This window comes from Muntiacus reevesi, chromosome 10 (assembly GCF_963930625.1).
Source record: "Muntiacus reevesi chromosome 10, mMunRee1.1, whole genome shotgun sequence".
Lineage (NCBI taxonomy): Eukaryota > Metazoa > Chordata > Mammalia > Artiodactyla > Cervidae > Muntiacus > Muntiacus reevesi.
The window spans coordinates 31314731-31337335 of NC_089258.1; the positions used below are offsets into that span (position 1 = coordinate 31314731).

At 39.7% G+C, this 22605-nt stretch overlaps 1 protein-coding gene across 4 annotated transcripts in view; it reads right to left on the minus strand.

Annotated features, from left to right (window-relative positions):
• Window positions 1-22605, minus strand: part of LPAR1 (lysophosphatidic acid receptor 1) — a 166424-nt gene that overhangs the window by 50348 nt on the left and 93471 nt on the right. For all 4 annotated transcript variants that reach the window (XM_065946352.1, XM_065946349.1, XM_065946351.1 and 1 more), the window contains one exon: window positions 10206-10953. In XM_065946352.1, the coding sequence (XP_065802424.1) occupies window positions 10206-10953 (748 nt within the window). The remainder of the gene's footprint in view (window positions 1-10205; window positions 10954-22605) is intronic.

A 22605-nucleotide genomic window follows, 5' to 3' on the forward strand; every position in this document is an offset into this window, starting at 1 on the left:
GTAAACCTGCAGTACAAAGCAAAAAAAAAAAAAAAAAAAAAAAACACCTATGTATAGAGGGTTGATTGCCATCTAAAACACTTTATTTCCCATTGAATGCTGTGTGTATTGGGATTGCCAGATAAAATACAAAATGCCAACTGAATTTCAGACAAACAGTGAATACTTTTGTTAGCATAAGTATGCCCGTGCAATTATTTTTATTTGCTAAATTTGGCAAGTTTCATTCCTACACTTATCATAAGTGTAGGTGTCCACATCTCCAGGCAATGACCTTTCAAGTTCTGAAACATACATGTCACGACAGAGCCCCTCTTTCTTTATACAAAGTGTTAATTTGCATACACAGAAACAGCCCTTTCCTTATAGGTTAGTAACCATTCAAACTCATTTACTTCATAATCAATTTAATGTGAATCTGATTAACTACAGTCAACTCAAAAAATGAATTATATAGTGCAAAATGCAGGGAATAAAATTATAAGCACAATGTTGTCTGAAAATCAAACAAGCTTCCCCTCCCACAAAAGCTGAACAGGGGTTATTTCCATATCTAAGCAATGTATTAATTGCAATATAAGGAAGTAATAACACTTAATTCAATTCAGAGTGCACAGAATACCTAATAGAAGTAATTCCTTTGCTGGGTTCACATGGAGAACTTGAATAACATCACCAAAGATGTTACTGCTCTAACCTCTTCATCATAAAGTTTCCTGATCTTGCCTAATGAGACAGCAGCACTCCCACAGCACTTTTCATATTTTATTTACCAAATTATATTGTCTTTATTTATTTAAATGATCTATTATTAGCTCCTAAAATGATAGTCCCTTGAGAACAGAATCCATATCATTGACCTCTGCATCCCTACTACTTAACAAAGGAGACCCAAGGAGACATTCCATATATATTTATTAACAAAATAAACTATTTACAAGCTCATACTAGAACTTAACCTAAAGAAATGTCGTGGACAGGCAGGATGTGGAACTGCCTAATTATAACTATCTTTTAACAAATATTCTTTTCAATGAGACTCAGTATTAAATCCCATTAAATTTCAAGTAACAGGCTTCCCCGGTGGCTCAGACAGTAAAGAATCTGCCTTCAGTGCAGGAGACCCAGGTTCGATCCCTGGGTGGGGAAGATCCCCTGGAGAAGTGAATGGCAGCCCACTCCGTACTCTTGCCTGGAGCATTCCATGGACAGGATCCTGGCAGACGTCCACGGGGTCACAAAGAGTAGGACACGACTGAGCGACCAATACTTTCACTTTCAAGCAACACAGGTTTATTTCTACTGTTACTAGGGAGCCTATAAAACTCCACCCAGAATAAAAGACACAGTTCATTTATTCATTCAATAAATATTTAGACTTTTCCAAGTGCTAGACTCTGTTCCAGAGATGGGAAATGAGATAAAGCCTTGTGATCACTGAATTCCCATATCAATATTCCAGAAATGGATGAAGTAGCAGTGAGAGATTAGAAAGGGAGATAAATATCTTTTCCTTTCTAGGTGGACAGTCATGGGACCCAGACTAAAGGAATCGGAAGTGGTCACACGTTAAGTTGGGGACCAGCAATAAGGACTCATGACCCTGTCCACGTGCATTTCTTTCATTTATGCCAGACACGGCCTTTCACTGTGGATCAGAAGAAAACAAAACAGGGCCCTCAATGATGGATGGTTGCCCGCTATGCCCTAAGCATGACAGGTCCGCCGGAAGGAGCTGATGACCCTTCTTAAGAGACGTTGACACAATGGCCTGTTCTACTTAAAAACTCATTTTAATAGTCAACACTATTTAACTATTTAATCTGGAGATATCCAGAGGGCTACCAGGGCAAAACTGTCATTTCTTCTGGGGTTAGCAGGACTTTTCATACATAGGGCCTGAGGCTCAACAAAAAAGATGCAGGCAACTCTGAAGTACAGATGTATCTTTGGAAAAGCAAAGGCCACTTAGAATAAAATTTACAGTCTGTTATTAGAGCTAACAGCTGCTAAACCATAACAATATTCTTATACCATGTCATAGAAATGAAGCACCATCACAGCCACCAAATCCACTGTTGTGTGTATGCTGGTGTGTAGGTGAGAGGGGTACATCAGAGAGAAGAGGGAAATGGCAGGGCGGGGGGAGAAAATACACGTGCAGACCAGACCTCATGTTTATGACAATGCAGCATTGTACATTAGCCAGATCCCGTGCTAAGCGTGCTTTACAGAAATTACCACATCTAGTGCTCATGGTCGCCCGATTATAGAAAGGTCCTACTGCCCCTATGTTAATTAATTCTGAAACTGAGGCTCAGAGACGTTCAGTCATTTCCTTAAGGCCATGAAACTAAAAAGTGAGCAGTGAGGATTCAAATTCTAAACTCTGGCCTATTTTATTCCAAAACAAAGCTCTTAAGCCCTAAGCAAGAGTGATTCCCAGGGGAGACCACAGTTCCTTCAGGAAACCTTTGCATCTTTTATGACCTTTAAGGATAAGGACAAATGACTGGGTAACCTTCATTCTGGACCGACAGGCGTCTCAGCCAGATGAGGTCTGAATCACTCTCATCACACCTAAAATAAGAAAGAGCTTCATGTTCTGTCTGCTGTGTCCACACCTCAGAAGGAACTCTGTTAGGTTCATGTGGTATTTTTGTTTTCTGTTTCTGTTTTAAAAGTTTCTTATGAGTAAAAATATTTGAATGGATCTGGGCAACAAAAGGGTACAAAGAGCTGGTATTTGAAAGCTGTTTTCTTGTTTGCCCGGGCCCAGGATCTGGGGTCTGGGCAGCGCTGTGGGGCTCCCTCGGGACTCTCTCCTGACCACACCCGTGGTGCCAGCCAGCCCGTGGCTGACCCAACAACGGAGGCTCTCATGAATGGCCTCCCAGGCCCTTCCTCAGAGGGGCCTTAACAGGGACGCCACAGCGACCTGAGGAGACTCGGGGTAGCTCTGGTTCCTCTTCAGAGCAACAGGATGTGCAGCTCGCCACCTGTGGCCAGGGAATGAGAGGCTCCTGTGTCCAGTCCCTTCCTGACAGGACTAACTGGGGAACCTTCCCTCCTTGCTGCACAGCTCTCTACTGCAGTCAGGTTTTAAAAAACCATTTCTTTGAGACTCTCCCCTATAGACATACCATCCCCTTTAATGGGGGAAAGTGAAAGTGAAGTCGCTCAGTCGTGTCCGACTCTTCGAGACCCCATGGACGGCAGCCCACCAGGCTCCTCCGTCCATGGGATTTTCCAGGCAGGAGTACTGGAGTGGGGTGCCATTGCCTTCTCTGAAGCGGATATGAAGAAAAGTCATAATTCCTTGCTTTTACATCAATTCCAGTTCTGTGTTTTCCAATAGAAAATTCTACATGGCCGATTTACAGTAGTTGTGTCCTTATCATTTGAATGTATATTTCTAAGTAGAACTCTGAATAACCTTGGAAATCAAATCAGTCAACTCCATCCCACAGATGAAGGTACAAAGAAATCACTGCACAAAGTGACCTGCCCAGAATCACCCAGGTAATGACTAGAGTCAGGATCGGATTCCAGAGGCATCCTGCCTCCATGAATGTAAGTGGGGAAACACACACACAGAGTAAAATATAAATAATAAAAACCAAGATAAATGAGAAACTAATACAATGCCCTCCTTAACAAAGAAACAGGAGGGTAATATGTGTAAAAACTACATAAAGTGCCAGTAATTCAGTTTCCAATGACTCTTGTTAACACTTCATTTCAGAGATCACCAGTTGTTTATAATTAAAGCCAAATTCAAGAGGACCCTTTCTGTGGGTTCCAGGTACCTTTATAGCCACACTGTTTACACCTAACCTTGGGTAGCCACATAAATACATGCTGATGTTCACAAGCAAGAAAATGATGGAAAGTGTGGGTGGAACTGAACAAGCTGGAGGCCTAGGCAGGGTGAACATTACCTAACTAGGAGTGAACCCAGTTCTTGGTGTGAGCCACCAGCTAACACAGACTTAAATTTCTCAATTAACTTGGGAGCTTCAGTCTCTTTATTTGTAAAGTCAGGAAGTTGGATGGTGTGATTTTTAAAAGACATAGTGTGATTTTTGTTTTCAGCTCTATTAATTCTAAATCTGGACAGTCCTTGCTATATTTAAAAAAAAAAAAAAAAAAGAGAAGTTGTTCTTTACTATCCTTACACAGTGGAACAAGTCCAATGTCAAGCTCTACATTTAAAAAGCCAAAAGAAAACCTACAAGGAACATAAACAAGCAGAAGGCATGGTCTGGAAAGAGGGCCACCATAGTCTGGGTTGACCAGACTAGTCTCGGTTTCTGCCTGGTGTCCCAGTGTCCCAGTTGGTGCCTCTTCTCGCTACCAAAAGGGTCACAGTTTGGACGAAAAATTATATGGTTATGCCTACAAGGAACTGGTGTTCTTTATCTCAGGGACTCCTTCAGCACCCCTGATCTCCTAAAGGCTGAAACTCAAACTCCTTAGTACATTATGCAGACTCTGAGTCAAAAGTTTATGCAGCATACCCACCACATGGTAATCACACCCAACGACTTCCAGTTCCCCAGAGGTGAGTTTTTGCTGAAGTTCTCCTCGACCCCCACCTTACAGGAAGAAAAACTCCTCTATGTACATCAAGATTGAATTCAATACTGCCTCCTCTGCGAGCCCTCCTTTCCCTCCACTCTGCCCAGACATGAGCTAGCATGTGGGTCCCACTGCTTTTGCAACTCTTTCTTAGTCTCCTCTAAGAATGAATTGTAAAAGCAAAAACAAACAAGTAGGCTTACATCAAACTAAAAAGGAGGATTAGATTAAACTAACAAGCTTCTGCACAGCAAAGGAAACCATCAACAATACAAAAAGACAACCTACTGAATGATAGAAAGAAAAATAAAGAAAGAAAGTGAAGTCGCTCAGTCATGTCTGACTCTTTGCAACCCCATGGACTGCAGACATCCAGGCTCCTCCATCCATGGGATTCTCCAGGCAAGAATACTGGAGTGGGTTGCCACTTCCTTCTCTAGGGGATCTTCCTGATGCAGGGATCGGACCCGGGTCTCCCGCATTGCAGGTAGACACTTAACCCTCTGAGCCACCAGGGGTGAAAAAATTTTACTGAATGGTAGAAGATACTTGCAAATGATAAATCTGATAAGGAATGAATACCCAAAATATATAAAAAATACTCACACAACTCAACAAAAAAGTGTGATTTAAAAATGGGCAGAAGAGCTGAACAGACATTCTTCCAGAAGACAGATAGTCAAGAGACACATGAAAAGATGTTCAGATCACTAATTATTAGAGAAATGCAAATTAAAATCACAGTAAGATATTACCTCTTGCCTGTTAGAGTGACTATTATCAAAAAGGAAAGAAGTAACAAGTATTGGAGAAGATGTGGAGAAAAGGGAACCCTCCTACACCATTGGTGGGAATAGAAATTGGTACAGTCACTATGAAAAACAGTGTGGAGATTCCTCAAAAAATTAAAAGTAGAACTACCATATGATGCAGTTATCTGACTGTGGGGTGTTTATCCAAAGAATAAAAAAACACTAATTTTAAAAGATATGTGTACCTCTGTGTTCAACACAGCATTATTTACATAGCCAAGATATGAAAACAATCTAAGTGCCCATCAACAGATGAATGGATAAAGAAGATGTAGTATCAGACACAATGGAATACCACTCTGCTATAAAAAAGATGAAATTTTGTCATTTACAACATGGATGAACCTTGAGGGTATTACTCTAAGTGGAGTAAGCCAGACAAAGACAAATATATGATTTCACTTATTGTGGAATTAAAGCAATGGTTACCAGAAGGGAAAGGAGTGGGGAGGAGGGTGAAATGGATAAGAGAGATCAAAAGTATGGTGATAGATGGAAACTAAATTTTTGGCAGTGAGCATGCTGTAGAAATATACTGCCATACACATGAAACTTACATAATATTATAAACCAGTGTTGTCTCAATTTAAAAAAAATGGCATTTACCTTATTCATCTTTTTATCCCTTAGTACATATTTAACAACTCAACAATATGTTTATTGAATTAAATTGAACACAGAAGTACATAATGATTTGCTTATAGGGTATTTGCTGAATTATCTTTCATCACAGAAAGAAAACAATGGGCTCTCCTTGGTGTGAGGCACAGGGTACGTCAGGAACTAGCAGTCGTTGGCTTCAGTGGTGATCACTTCCAGCCAGAAGGGATCCAGCTAGAAAAGCAGTGTCCCTCTCTCCTTTCCCAAAGAGACAGGCTCCACCTGGATTTATTTTTGCTTTATGCTCCTCACTGTCTCTCACGATAACAATGCAAAAACCTCCACACCATAACCATTATTTTCTCTTTCCAAATCCTGGTTTCCCTCTTCTCTAATTATCCCCAACAGACGTGTCCCCATCACAAAGAAAAAAGCGAGAAAGGCAAGGACTTACAACTCAAGATAGACTGTGGTCAAATAAGGAAGAACTTGACTGCCATTCTCAACCAACTGTGGAACAGACTCAAAAGGAATTCTTGGTAAAATGTCAAGTGGGGAGAATTCAAGCCTGGGGAAAGGATAACATGACCTCACGCTAGGACAATGAGCCTTCAAGTTAACTACACCTTGAACTAAACACTCCCTCAATCAGAAGCAGTCGGTGACTGGTGCTCCAACACCAAACAATGAAAAAGAGCCTAAGAGAGGAGAGTCATAAGCATCGTCAGAAGAAGAAAAAGGAGGAAAGGCATGCTCCCTGAAAACTTTCTTCTGCCCAGGAAATAGAGCACAGGCAACTAGGCAGTATCAACAGAAACAAATGGGATTACAATGTTTCAGTTTACCAGCAGCAGTGTTGCTCAAGCTTTATACCTCAATATAGCATGTCCCAGGAGTTGTTTGTATTACAGAGGCAGGAATAGAATGGAGGTGAAAAACACATGGGCTCTGGAAACAGACTGCCAGAGACATATCCTAGTTCCTGTACTTAACCAGCTGTGTGACCTTGGGCAAGTCACCTAACGTCCCTGGGCCTCAGTTTTCACATCTGGAAAATGAAGCTAACAAAACAAGATAATGGTACCTGGAAAACTCTCAGGGATGCTCTTTACAAAAAGTCATTTCTAAGGCAGAGTATAGCTTGGCCCATGATTTAAATGCTATGTGTGTTTTACAAATAAAACTATTAAGATCCAGTACTCACTTGAGTGCAGCTTATACACAATCTTGTGCTTCAAAACTGTTACTGGTATCACCATCATAAATCTCAAAGACCCTTTTATGTTGACCCCTAGAAATTTGACTTGTTGACCAACAAATCCTTTTAACTGAAGGATAAGTAACCAATAAACGTTGGTTTATTGAACTGAGTAAGTCTAAAACCCAGAGGTCACTCTATGACATGGTGCAATACAAATTGAAGGTTTGACACCGTTAAATCAAACCATAGTCATCACCAGAACAAATGAATAAGGTAAGCATTATTTATTGGGCAGCCACTGTGGTCACTTTCCAAGCTGTAGTAAATATTTGATGGGAAGGCATAAAATGTGACAGGGGTGTAACCAGGCTTGGCTTCTGCCACACAACTGAACAAAATGGCATCAACTTAGTGAATCATTCTGGGCTTTTTCTGGTCCTCAGTTCTGAAGGCTCGGAAATTTGGTTTTGTCACCACATTCATTTATTCAACAGTTACTTGACAAGCACCTACTTTGCGCCAGATCCTCCAAGAAGAAACGTGGAGAAAGTGGACAACACATCATTACAATCCCTGCCCAAAGTTGCAAAGTTGACAATTTGGCAGAGAAGACATATTAAAAACCCAAACAGGCACTGCAAAAATACCTGATTGTCAACAACCTAATTTACAATGAGGAGAGCTTCAAGTAGACTAGAATTTTTGTTCCTACAGACCAACTCATCTCTTGGTAATCATGACTACATCAAATTCAAACAGGGGAGTATGTTGTATGAATGTGACCCAGGCACCACATTGATAAAAAACCCCGGAATGTTTAGGGTTGTGAGTTACCTATTCTGAGCCCTGCCTATTCTCCCATTCTCACCCCTTTTCTCCAAAAGTCTAAAGTCCACTTTTCAAATTTCTCCTTCCTCTACTACAAACCCATACATTATCTTGTCTCACCAAATTTCTTCACCTATCACCCTGATTGACGTTTTCCATGTTCTAAAACTTTCTCCATCACATACCCTAAAGAAATAGTGCCACTTATTTCAGAGGCAGCTACATATATTCAATCTTTGTAGAGTTCACCAGTTTAACCTTAAAGGGCAGCACAGTGTCTGTTAATTTCACATTAAGGGTTGGTGTGGTGGGGCAGAAGGGCCACTTAGGGCCATTGTGCCCTGAAACTGTTGCTCCATAAACCCTCAAAATAGTTCTCATTTAGACTGCAAAATCACCCAATCAGGCCCAAAAGTTAAGTTTATATGAATCATTAAGCATATTATACACACTGGAAAATGCCAGGCATTATACAAAGGTCAAAATTAAAGCAAGAACTTGGCAGGTCATAGTCCAAGTTCAATAGTCATTTTCTGTTGGTCGTTCTATGAACTATGAGCAGTACCTGAGATAACAGTAGAAAAAGTACACGCATATGAAAAAGTTTCAACCAACACTCAGATCAGCAGTAAACGGATACTTGAATCAATACAGAAGTGAAATATCTCAAGTTATTTAATAATTAAAAAAAAAGAAAGCGTCCATGGTAAATGAAGACATGTTTCATCCCTACCATGGAGAATGTATATCTGTAGCACAGGAAAGCACAGGGCTTTTGCTGATAATTAAACATAGATGGAAACCATTTTTGTACTTCAATTGAACTTTTGTTTGATGGAAAAAGATAGTTTTACATCTGAGGTGATGGGGGCCTCGGGAGGTCGTATACCACCTACATGTGCCAGTTAGTCATAGTGTCAGGCCTTTGAGTCGACAGTCCCAAGACCTGGTCTTTATCCTGACAGCCATAATTAGGGCTCTCTTTCCCATGGCTAAAATTAACGTAGCTCCCAGCATTTCAGAGGATCCACACAATCCCAGGTTCCAGCCACTCAACCCTGCTTTACAAACTGGAACAAAGAGCAATAGAGGAACTTTCCACTGAATTTTCACGGAGAAAGATGAAAAGCTTAATATTAAAAAAAAATTTTTTTTAATGTGATGAAAAGCAACTTGAATACAGTCTATGGAGAAAATGTATTCCAGAGGGTACTTATTTAAAATGCTCAGCGGGTGAACTTTTAAAATAGGCCCTCTAAGTTTCAAAAGAAATGTTCTGTGTGTTTCTTCTTCAGAGACACATTTCCAGGACTCAGCACAAGGCCTGGAAGTTATGAGGCGTTCTTTAACTCTTTTCTGAATACATAAATGAGTAAATATATTCCTCTGGATCACTAACCATGAATTTTTCATCCAGGAAAAATAAGTTATTTAAAGACAAAAATTATTCTAGTATACATCACATAAAAGAATAAAACTTTGTTTTTCACTTTGAAAGATGAATTAATTTTCACCACTAAAAACAGGCTCAATGGACATGAGTTTGAGCAAACTCTGGGAAATAGTGAAGGACAGGGAAGCCTTTATGGGGTTGCAAATAGTTGGACATGACTTAGCAACTAAACAACAATTAAAAACAGACAATTAATGGAAAAAAATAAGTTTTCATAAAGATGACTGTCACAGATGGCATTAATTCTAAACCATTTTGTGCAATAAATATATAAAAAATCTTGATATACTTACCTATATGCATGCAGTAGCAACGACTGAATGTGAAAGATATCTTATTAGGAAATAGACTCATAAAAGTGACTATATATGAAAGAATATTCATAAGAGACTAAAAATACTTTCTGGGAATTTGTAATAAATACACTATGGACAAAAGTTCCATAATTTGGGCTGAATAAAACCTTTCAAAAGCAGATATTTGTCAATACTTGATAGCCAAACTTGTTAATAAGATCTTCCCCATTATCATCATTTATATCACATCACTAAGAGATTACTTCCCTGAGACCAATTCTGTAATTATAGGAAGACTGGGATGCTGACTTTATCATAAACATTTGCTATAAGGATGCCTTGTCCCCTTGTCATTCCTGCATGGATACCTTATGGATGTTCACAGTTGTTTTATCACTACCATAAACTAATCTGGTTTGTTTATGATAACTCACCAAGCACAATGACCACGGTCTTCAGAAGACTCATCATGGTATCCCGATTCCGTCGGGGTCCAGAACTATGCCGAGACATCCTCATAGTCCTCTGGCGAACATAGCCAAAGATATGCGCATACAGAACCACCATGACAACAAAGGTCACCAAGTTGAAAATGGCCCAGAAGACCAAGTAAGAGTCGCTGTAGAGAGGTGCCATGTTGGAACAATTTTCAATATCACAGATGCAGTTCCAGCCCACACTGGGTATGGCCCCCATAACAATGGCCATGGTCCAGATGACCACAATCACCACCACCACCCGACGATTGCTCATCCGTGTGTGGAGCTGCATCCTGAAAACCGTGATGTGCCTCTCAATTGCGATGGCCAGGAGGTTGGCCACGGAAGCCGTAAGGCTGGTGTCAATGAGACCCTGACGCAGGAGCCACGTGCTGACAGTCAGTCTCCGAGTATTGGGTCCTGTGTTGAACATTAGGTAGAAGTAGGCCAACCCAGCAAAGAAGTCCGCAGCAGCCAGATTCGCCATTAAGTAATAAATAGGAAAATGGAAGCGGCGGTTGACATAGATCGCCACCATGACCAGGAGGTTAGCCAACATGATGAAAATACAGACGGTGATTCCAAGCCCCATCACCAGCTTGCTGACTGTGTTCCATTCTGTGGCAAGATACTTTCCACTCCGGTTATAAAAGAAGGCGATGGACTCATTGTAGAAGCACTGCGGTTCATTCATGGCTGTGAACTAAAAGAGAAAGGAAGAAAGATGAGAAAAAGCGAAAAACCACAGATCCAAATTTAAAGATGTATAGATAAATCAAGGCTTCTATGGTAAATGTGGCCCCCAAAAAGCCATAAGCAAAGAATTTGAAAATCTGACTCTGTGTAATGTTCTATGATTATATTGAAACCCCAAGATTTCTTACAGTTTTACTGTCCTCAAGATTAAAGAGAGCTGGAGTTAAATAAATGACAAGGTCTGTGCTTGGTGGTTGCACATCATTGAAGTCTACTAGAAAAGCCACACGACCCAGAAATCGTGCTTAAAATACATGAGACAGATGAGAATTTTGCAAGAGGGTTGCAACTGGAATATTTACCATAGTGCAATCTATTTTGACCTGTTATTTAGGGAATCTGTAAACACAGTTGGTTTATAGATAGGGTATCATTGCCCTATTATTCTGCATTTCTGTTCTCACATAGCATGTTCAATCCGTGTCAGGCATCTTGTAACGTTAAGTCCCCACAGGAACTATCAGCGCCAACATTTCAAAGAGGTCACCATGCATCAAAGCTCCTTTGCCCAAAGCCAGCGTTTGCTGTTCAACATTCCTGTGGTCAGCACTGTCTACCCCCACAACTACTTACCCCAGAATAGCATTCATCAACGCATCTATGATGTTTGAGAACTTTTTTGCTTTTGGAGGACATAAGAAATATGTTACCTAGTGTAACCTTCAAAGAGCAGTTGCTATTTGGATACTTTTCTAAAGTATATCTTTTAAAATGATAATGAGTGATTTAGTTCAGTTCAGTCGCTCGGTCATGTCCAACTCTTTGCAACCCCATGAACTGCAGCACACCAGGCCTCTCTGTCCATCGCCAACCCCCGGAGTCCACCCAAACCCATGTCCATTGTGTCGGTAATGCCATCCAACCATCTCATCCTCCGTCGTCCCCTTCTCCTCCTGCTCTCAATCTTTCCCAGCAACAGGGTCTTTTCAAGTGAGTCAGCTCTGCACAACAGGTGGCCAAAGTATTGGAGTTTCAGCTTCAACATCAGTCCTTCCAATGAACACCCAGGACTGATCTCCTAATGTTTTATTATGTGTTTTCATATTTTTAACATTCTCAATTGGAATATATTTGCTTATTAACTACTTCAACTCTTACTTCAATCCAAAAAGGATTGAGGAGGTTTATAAGAGAGTGACATAGGCAGTCAATAAAACTATTACAACAAAATTAGAGAGTAAGAAGTAACATGAAGGAGAAACTAGAAAATTACACACCAAATCAACTTTCCTAAAGACTTAAATTTACCTGTGACTCCTAAAATTGAAGAATATTTTTTGAAGACAGCTCACAACCAACCTTTTTATCTTGCATTGCATTTGATAAATAATCTAGCAAATACAGTTTTTTTTAAAGCAAATACAGTTTTAACCATTAATTTTGATCAAATATTCTACTGAATATCCGTGGACTGTGCCTAAATGTTTACCAATCACAGAAACCTCCAAAACGGTGTGTGAGATTCTTCTTGAATGCTTTGTCTCCTGACTTGTCCAGAAATCTAGGGTCTCTTTCCTCATTTATACTCAACAGACTTTAGATCATGCTTCTATAATCATCACTCTTACTAGGCTGTATGATTATCACTTTGTTTCTTAAAAAGATGACACTCCAGGGGAAGAGTGGGGACCCTGCCCTACACATCTTGGTATTTCATGTACCTTCCACAGAGAACCCCTTATTGGAGATCTGAGAATTTATGCTTCATTCCACTTCCAATCTTGCCATTACTCTGTGTAACTCATCTAATTTTCTAGCTTCTCAGTTTCTTGATCTCATCACTCATGCCTTTCTATTCCTATAACTCAGCTGCCCACTCCCCTGGTCACACCCTGAACTTGGTAATCCTTCAAAACTGTCTCCCTTTGGAAATAATCAATTGATACATTCAATACTGTTTACATTTTAATTACTCTTCCCATTCTTTCCAGTTTATACATTCTAGTTACTCACTTCCCATTCTTCACAATTTCTCATTTGATCCCCCCCAATACAGCAGCTTTTTGAAGCCATCTATTTCCTTAAGCATCCTATTTTTTCCCAGTAGATTACCTCTCTCTCTCACCCCTTTTTCTTATCCATCTCAGGTTCCATAGAGTATCATTTCAACCACTTTTTTTTGCTAACACAGGAACACATTCTCTTCTTGAAGACTCTGAGGTCAGGTTTCCTTCAGAATTTAAACATTTTCTGGTTTTGTTTTTGCTTTTGACCACCAGGACGTCGGATCTTAGTCCCCCAACCAAAGATGGAACCCACACCCCCTGCAGTGGAAGCACAGGGTCTCAATCACTGGATTGCCAGGGAAGTTCCCCTGAATTTGCTGGTTTTAAGCACAATTATAGAGGACATAATCCTTATCTGATGTAACAGCCCCATCAAAATTTAGGGCAGCACTCTGTAATGATACACATTACTTTCTAAACTAAAACATGAATGCTGTGTGCTTAGTCACTCAGTCGTGTCAGACTCGTTGAGACTCCCTGGACTGTAGTCTGCAAGGCTCCTCTCTCCATGGAATTTTCCAGGCAAGAATATTGGAGTGGGTTGCCATTTCTTACTCCAGGGGATCTTCCCAACCCAGGGATTGAACCACATCTCTTGTGTCTCCAGAATTGGCAGATGAATTCTTTACCACTTGATCCACCTTGGAAGCCCTAAAATACGAGTATATACACTAAATTTGATAAATAAAGGTTGTAAGTAGCCTCATATTGATTCATTCAGAGCAAATTTTGCCACTGAGTTAAGAAAAAAAAAAAATCCATTTTCAGACCTTCTTGAATTTTATAATTTCAAGTTAGGAAGCAGAGACCTTTACCTTTTAATCGACTTGCTCCACTGTACTTCTGCAACCATTTCTTAGAATAACACCAGTCTTGGAAGAAAACAACTGGTTCCTGTAATTGTAAAGAACCCAGCTGACACTGCAGGAGACAAAAGATGCAGGTTCAATTCCTGGGTCGGAAGACCCCCTGGAGGAGGGCATAGCAGCCCACTCCAGTATTCTTGCCTGGAGAATCCCATGGACAGAGGAGCCTGGTGGACTATAGTCCATGGGGTTGCAAAGAGTCAGACATGACTAAGCAACTAACACTACTCCATACTTATGCCAAGGATTCTGAGAAATGTTAGAGGAAATCTAAAATACCTGGTGGGCTTCCCAGATAGCTCAGTTGGTAAAGAATCCGCCTGCAATGCAAGAGACCCTGGTTCTATTCCTGGGTTGGGAAGACCAGTTGCAGAATGGATAGACTACCCACTCCAGTATTCTTGAGCTTCCCTCGTGGCTCAGGTGGTAAAGAATCAGCCTCAATTGAGACTTTAATGCCATAAGAAATCTGATTTTCGCCCTAATTATTATTCTGTGTCTTCTTCACAGTAGCTATTTAAAAATTATCTATTATTCTCTCGAGTCCCACCTTCCATCTCTGCATCAGCAGTTGCCAAAAGGGGAAACTTAGAAATCACCAGCTTGGAACTCTTACCTTTAAAGTTACTACTCAAGAATCTATCCTTCCTTCTCCTTCTGTTACAATGGAAAAGGCATACCCTTTGTCTCCAAGTGTTCTGAATCCCACCCATCCCTACTATTTCCAGAACCTTGTTCCACAAATTGCTTCCTTTCTCTTCTTCAGACCTTCAATTCCCCTCCTCACTCATTCTTCTCTCCCATGAATCTTTCCTATCTATAATTAAGCTGGTTTAATCTCTACCAAAGACAGAAAGAAAGCTTTACAATAACCTCATGTTCACTTTCAGGTTTGATGATTCTTTCCCATTCATGGCCAATTGCTCTCTCTTACATCTCACTGGGGATGAGATGGTTGGATGGCATCACTGACTCGATGGACATGAGTCTGAGTAAACACCGGGAGTTGGTGATGGACAGGGAGGCCTGGTGTGCTGCAATTCATGGGGTTTCAAAGAGTCAGACATGACTGAGCAACTGAACGGACTGACTGATGTCTCACTGGGCACACACTGGTTTCTCAATTACCTGTCATATGGCTTCTCCTCCTATCCCTCCATGAAAACCACTCTAGCCAATCCTTGAGTTTCACATAACTTCCCAAAGTCACACCAATCTGGTGGCTGGTCCAATGGAAACTTATCAGCCCTCACCATACTAACCCCTCAGAGCATTAGACACATGACTGGAAGCCTCTTTTTAAGAAAATCCTCTTTCTTTGACTCTCGTGACATCATATTCTCCTGGGTGCTGATCTCTCTCTTGGGGTGGTCCTCCAGTCATTTCCAAGGTTCCCCATCCTCTGTGCAATGTTACTATTTCTACCCTATATTCTCATTTAACACACATGTACTGATTTTTCAAAAATGTCCTCCAAGATTTCAGTTATCTTATATATCTCAAATATTCCCATGCCCAGTCATTCAGTCGTGTCCAACTCTTTGTGACCCCAAGGACTGTAGCCTGTCAGGCTCCTCTATCCATGAGATTTTCAGGCAAGAACACTGTCACGAGCTGCCATTTCCTTCTCCAGGGGCTCTCCCGACCCAGGGATCAATCCCCACATTTCCTGCATCTCTTGGATTGGCAGGCTGATTCTTTACCACTCACCCACCTGGGAAGCCCAAATACTCCCACACCTATACACTGAACCCCTATTCCTTTCCTGCGCTTTAAGCAAATATCAGACTGCCCACCATCATCTCTATTGCACAGTCTCTGTGTCCAAAACTAAGCTCAGACTTTACATCTTCCCCCGCTTGCTCCTCCTGTGGTCCCATTGCTAAGCCTAGAGAACCACTAGCTTTCCAGTGGCCTGAGTGCTAAACCTGGGAAATTCCTTTTTCCCTCATCCTCATCATTCAGACAGTAACCATATCCTCTAAATTCTCCTTCCTCAGTATCTGTTCCACCTGTTTACTATTCCATCCTCATGGCCACCAGCAATACTACTATACTGGTTTCCTCAGTGTTCTTTCTACCTAGCACTAACCTCTTCTCTAGTGATCTTTCTAAAAGACAAAACTGCTCAAACTGTTTCTCTACTGAAAATGTTTCAGTGGCTTACAAGTGCACATAAGCTAAAGATCTAAACTCTTCAACCACTTTATCAGACCTCTCTTGCCTCTCCTGCCTCAACTCAAGCTATTAATGACTTCAAGCTCTCTGCTTCACCTGTTTAATGTACTGGAATCTCTTTCACCTCTGGTTCTCAGCATCACTGAGAACGGATGTTTTCTGCACCAGCATCCAGAGCGTTTGTAAAACACAGCTTGATGGCCACATCCCAAGAATTTCTGATTTAGCAGAGCTGAGATGGGGCCCGGGTGATACTGATGCTACTAGTCTAAGGACCACACTTTGAGTACCACTGGCCTAGAACAATCTTTCCCCCATTTTCACCTTACACTCATTCTTCCTGTACCAGTTGAATACTATTCTTTCTAGTTGTTCTCCCAAGATCTTCCCACGTCTCAGCAACGTGCTTCCTCCACAGTTCCCTGCATTATACCTATAACAACACACAACGTACAATAACGGCTTAATTATCTATTGACACGTCCCCACACTGGACTAAACATTATGGGGGCAGAGGGTCTAGCTTCCTTGTCAGTTGTTGTATAGCATCCAACTATTAGACTAGATGCTAAATGTATATTGATTGCTTCTAAAGCTAATTCCAAAAATGCTTACACTTCATGAGTTTCCTTTCTGCAAAGGATATTTTTTTAAATGTAAATATAAATGTTGTATTTCACAGCATTCCAACTTCAGAATGCCAACTGCCAACAAAGTCAAGCAGTGATATGTACAGCTTCATTGCTTTTCTCACAGAAAAACTGTATCATTAATAATTAAAATACAAAGTATAAATTGTCTTTTTAAGGCACAGTACACTAAGATGAATAAAACTGACAAATTTCTTCTAAGGGATTCCAGTGTTTACTCAGCAAATGGCATGTGACCTGTTTTATGCCATCTCTTATCTCTTAAAAATTGAGTAGTGATACCATAAAAAGCATACCATATTTAATGGCATAAGTTACATGACTTTTTTGAACCTTGGTTTTATCATGTTAAATCAGAAAATTGGACTAAATTATACATAAGGTCTATTTCAGATTTAAAATTCTATATTAAGAATATTTTGGGTAAGAATTCAATATTTAATAAAATCACCAGCTAAATATTAAAGCAGTAGAAAATATACCAGGAATTAAAAATAGTAAAGGTAGATAACTCCTGTGGAGAAGGAAATGACAACCCACTCTAGTACTCTTGCCTGGAGAATCCCATGAACAGAAGAGTCTGGAGGGCTACAATCCATAGGGTCACAAAGAATTGGATATGACTGAAGCAACTTAGCACAGATAATGCCAGAGGGGAAAAATATTGGAATTTTAGCTAAATTTAGTACAACAGAACTGAATTGAAAGAAGCATTAAATCTTTTCTCCTATCATCTACAAAAATCAGCAGATCTAGAGAATAAGTGAAAGAGACTTTGGTAGCATCTTCAATGGTATTCAGAAGGGTAGTGTGAAAGTACTTTTCTTTTCCAGGACCTGATGGATTTAGGCAAAAACCCATATCAAGCTCTGGGAGTATCCAATTCAACTATGACTGGGTGGACTATAAGCCATTAAGGTAGTCATGGTTATAAGGATAAAGCAAACAGGAAAAAATTTAGCAAACACAATGGGGAGAAAGCAACTCAGAGGAGATGGCCGTCCTGAAGAATAACACAGAATGCTTCCCCTTGAAGCAGACATATGGAAAAAAAAAAAAAAGGGGGGGGGGGCAGAGGGAGAAGGGATTAAATGCCAGAATTTGTATTTCTAATTTTTATTCTCAAAGTGCTTTGTTAGGATACAAGCACTGAAAACAGAGAAAGTCATTGTAAAGACAGAAAAAAAATATTCCAGAAAAAACTCCATAGAGATTATATTAGCTTCCTATTGCTAACATAACAAATTGCCACAAATTTAGTAGCTTCAAGAGACAAATTTATTATCTTACAGCCCTGAAGGTCAGAAGTCCAAAGTGGGTCTCACTGGGCTAAATCAAGGTGTTGGCAAGACTGTGTTCCTTTCCAGAGGCTCTAGAGAATTTTTCATGTCTTTTCCAATTTGCAGAGATGGCCCACATTCTTTGTCTCCTGGCCCCATTCCAGCTTCAAAGTCAACAATGACCAGTCAAGTCAAGCCCTTCTCACACTGACATTATTCTAACACTGACTCTTCTTTCTCCATCTTCCACATTTAAAGATCCTTGTCCACCCAGAAAACCTAGGATAATCTCCCCAACACAAATTATGGAACTTCACCACATATGAAAAGTCCCCTTTGCCAGGTAAAGTAGCATATTCACTGGTTCTGGGATTAAGTACACAGTGGACATCAATAAGAACTCCATCAGTGTGGCCACCAAAGAGATGGAAAGCCATTCCTGAATTAAAAGCAGTAATTCAGGCAGTGAAGTATAAAAATTTCAGAAAACTGAAATGACAAGCGGAAAACATACTTAGGAAAGTTACTCAGTGCTCAGAGAAGAAGGTCTGAGAAAACAGTAAAAGGAAAGAAGGCACATACAGGAAAAAATTCCTACCATTACTCCTCCAACTAAGACTAGGACAAAGCTTAAGTAACACAGCTTGAAGTCTATGAAAAGTTACTGCTTAAAAAGAAAGACCTCAAGTTACTGATGTAAGTTTACATAAACTATAAAGGATTTAATTAAAATCAACTAAAATTCAGATATAGCTAGGTTAGATTTTGGAATCTCAGGGTTAAAATTCTAAAAATATAAAAAGTAAACAAAAAGCAAATATTGAGAGAAAGAGAGAAAATACAGTATTTTCAAACTTCTGCTGTAGAATTCCAAAGGACAAAATACAACCAATCAAAATCTCCACTATTCAATTTCAATTTGGAAAAAAAAAAAACCTCCATTATATGGAGACAGTGTTTGCGAGCCATAAAGTCTACAACCAACTATACTCAAACTCTCATAAGGGGATAATAAAGAACAGTCCTGAGATGTGGGAGCTCAGAACGATCATCATATACATTTCCTTCCTAAAGAAAATATAAATGCAAGTAACCCATGAAAAAAGTAAAAATAAAAAACACAATAGAATAAAAAGACTAGCAGCACACATTAAAAATACACAAAACATAACTGAGTCTAAGTAACTGCTCTTCATACGGTTATAAAACAAAGCATATATCAAAAATAACTTGAATGCATACTTATTGTGAAAACAATAATAATCTGGAATTAAAATCATTGTATTGATAATAAAAGAGAAAAACCATTTAACACTAAAATATCAATAAATATACATGTACATATAGTGAACACATAAGAATGATTGTGTTCATAATGAATGTTTTCATAATAAAAATGACAGCACTGCCCCCAAAATCATTGCATTGATAAGACTTAAAAATGGGGGAAGAGAAGTATATAAACATCTGTTTTATTACTTAGGCACAAATCAAAGCATACTAAGTTGTAACAATAATTTTCAAAAATAAGTTTAAATATGATTCAAAAACCACCAAATTGAGTAGTTAACATACTAAAAATAGGATGACAACTTTTCATATTACTGGTGAAAACAGAGAAAAACAGGGGGGAAACAAACTATGTAAAGAATGACAATTTTGTGAAATCTAGATATTTGTGAAATTTTTATAGATAAAACTATAAATGACTTCCCTTTCTTCTTTACAAAAGTAATATGTGTTGCAAGAAGTTAGGGGAAAACAAGAATATAATCAAACAAAACTCAAATACTTTTTAAAGTTCATTATTCCAAAATCTCAATCACTATAATTAGAAATTTCTCTGTAGTGAGTTACAGAATTCCACCCTGCCCAAGAAACAAAGACATAAATAAGATAGAATGATTCCAAAAATAAACTGTCCTCAAAGCTAAAAAGAGAAGTCCACATTCATGCCCTTTTCACATCTACCAATTACATCACAGGATGATCGGGTGGAGTGAGGAGGCCTCACTGGCTGCTCTAGAGAACAGATGTTCCAAATCTCAGAAATTTACCTCACCCTATCATGTGATCTCAAAAGAAGTCATAACAAATCTGCCAAGCCTGAGCTCTGAAGAGGCACGGAGGGTGTTCATCTTCATTAGGCACTTCATTTGTTCACTGGCACATTCACAGACATTACTGGAATGCCAGGTACAGGCAAGGCACTGCGCTGGGCTACGCCTTCCAGGGGTACCAAAACGATACACCTGGGTGCCTGCTGTGGGCCACTCCCATTCCATCCAGTGTGGTCTTTAATCTCTTGAAAGTCAGCTGCATCTTCATTAGCCAAGTGAAGGGAATGCTTAGCACAGCTCGCAGACTGGTTATTAAGTCTATATGATTTAGTAAGTATTTAGATAAGAATGTAAATATGCACTCTGACAGACTAAAAAGAGATTTTAATCTATGCAGAATAAAGGACCAGTAATAAGACCTAAATGAAGCCAATCTGGTTTCCCACTTCTGTTAAAGTAAAACAATGCAGTGGGTGAGGACTTCTTCCTGATTCTGATGCTCACCAGCTAATCTGGTCTCCAGTAAGTCTCACAACATCTCTAAGTGTCGATTTCTCATTTGTAAAACGAGACATCTCTAGTGAAAGTGTTAGTTGCTCAGTCAGTCGTGTCCCACTCTTTGCGATTGCATGGACTGTAGCCCACCAGGCTCCTCTGTTCATGGACTTCTCCAGGCAAGAATGCTGGCTTGGGTAGCCACTTCCTTCTCCAGGGGATCTTCGCAACCCAGAGATCAAACCCAGGTTTCCCACATTGCAGGTGGATTCCTTACTGTCTGAGCCACCAGCAAAGCCATGAATACTGGAGTGGGCAGCCTGTCCCTACTCCAGGTATCTACCTGACCCAGGAATCAAACCAGGGTCTCCTGCATTGCAGGCAGACACTTTACCAGCTGAGCTACCAGGGAATTCAATTCTAGTTTTTAAAGCTAAAATATTCCGACTTTCCACACATTTCCTCCCTCATTCCCTTCTGCCCACAAAAAAAGATTGAAAAGGGACAGCACAGAATTTAATAAATATCATTAAGTCTCTATTTACAATAAAAATATTTCTCACACTTTTTAGAGCCTCAAATGAGAAACAATAAAAAGAAAAAAATGAATGATCCACCACTAGAATCAGAAAACAGGCCACAAAATAATGCTGATGCAAACCAAAAATGTTTTAAGTTAGAAAGTTATATTCCAAGTAGTTGAAGAACATGCAATTACTAGATTTTTTTAAAGTTTATCTGAAAAAGTATATAAAATGCTACCTCTTATAAGGTAAAAATGTATGCGAATATGATGTACAGACATGTAAAAAAGAAAACTATGGAAAACAAACAGTAAATCAATGAAACACTGCGTATCTGTTATTCCCTGTGACAGGCTGTGTGAGTGACATCCTATTAGCCGAATTTTCAGAGAGAATTTCGAGTCAGGCCCAAGAGGAAGAAATGGAAAAAAACAAACAAGACAAAAAACCAAAACAAACACTACGACATGCTAGAGAAAAATATAAGTAGTGTTTTAGATGCGCTGCTGAGCCCAGAGGGGACAGCAGACTGAGGTGATGGGATGCCCTGGTAGCAGACTGTCAACATTATGGAGACAAGGCATTAAATATTACTGGGAAAAAGATGAGCCCTTGGCCTTCACTGAGGCAGTGACTTAGAACTGAGACCAAGAGCTAAGCTAGGAGTCTTGAAGATCTCCCTAATCAATAAAAGAGTGAACCAGAAAACACAATCTACTTACGTGCACTGGGGAAAACAATTAAGTCTGTCTGTCTCACTTAGGCTCCTGGTTGGGAAATAAATTAAAAGACTCCCTTCAGAAATTAAGACCCCGAGCCTATAAATCACACACAGATGGGATTTGAAGTTAGACCTGAGAATCCACAAAAGGAGAAATTAACAAAAGCCACAGTCCTTAAGCTTGTGATATCTCCACCCACCCTCCAAACTCCACATTCACGGGCCTAGCAAGCATCAGACCACTCCAGAGGGTCAGACATCAATAAAGCCATACAGGATTCTCTCTGGTCAGTCCCACTGATGAATTCATCATCCCAAAGAATAAAAACACACAAGAAGGATACCATGTGTGAGAATCAGCAGAACAGTACACAGTAGGATCGGATCCAGGAATATCAGACTAAAGACAAAACTGAACTGATTGAGATTTTGCACTCTCCCTTCTCCACTTCAAATGGTTCCAGTTACATTTCCATTTCTATTCTTTAATGCTTATTTTTAACATGAAAATGCATGTTGAACATGCATGCCTGACGTCTACAGGCAATCCTCTTCCCTTGGTAAGCACTCAGTCCAATGCCTCCAGCTCCCTGTGGTTCAGCATTACTTCCATTTGTTTTGAAACCTAAAATTACTTGATATTACATTCTCAGTTTATTTGGTTACCTTTGTATGATGCCAACATACCCATGTTATGAGCACAAAAGGAAGATTAAGAGTGAAATAAATTGTCAGCCAGTATTATTTGAGAACAAAAATAAAAAGTTCCTAAATAAAATAATTATCTATATTTATATATCTAGATCTATATAGGAAAAG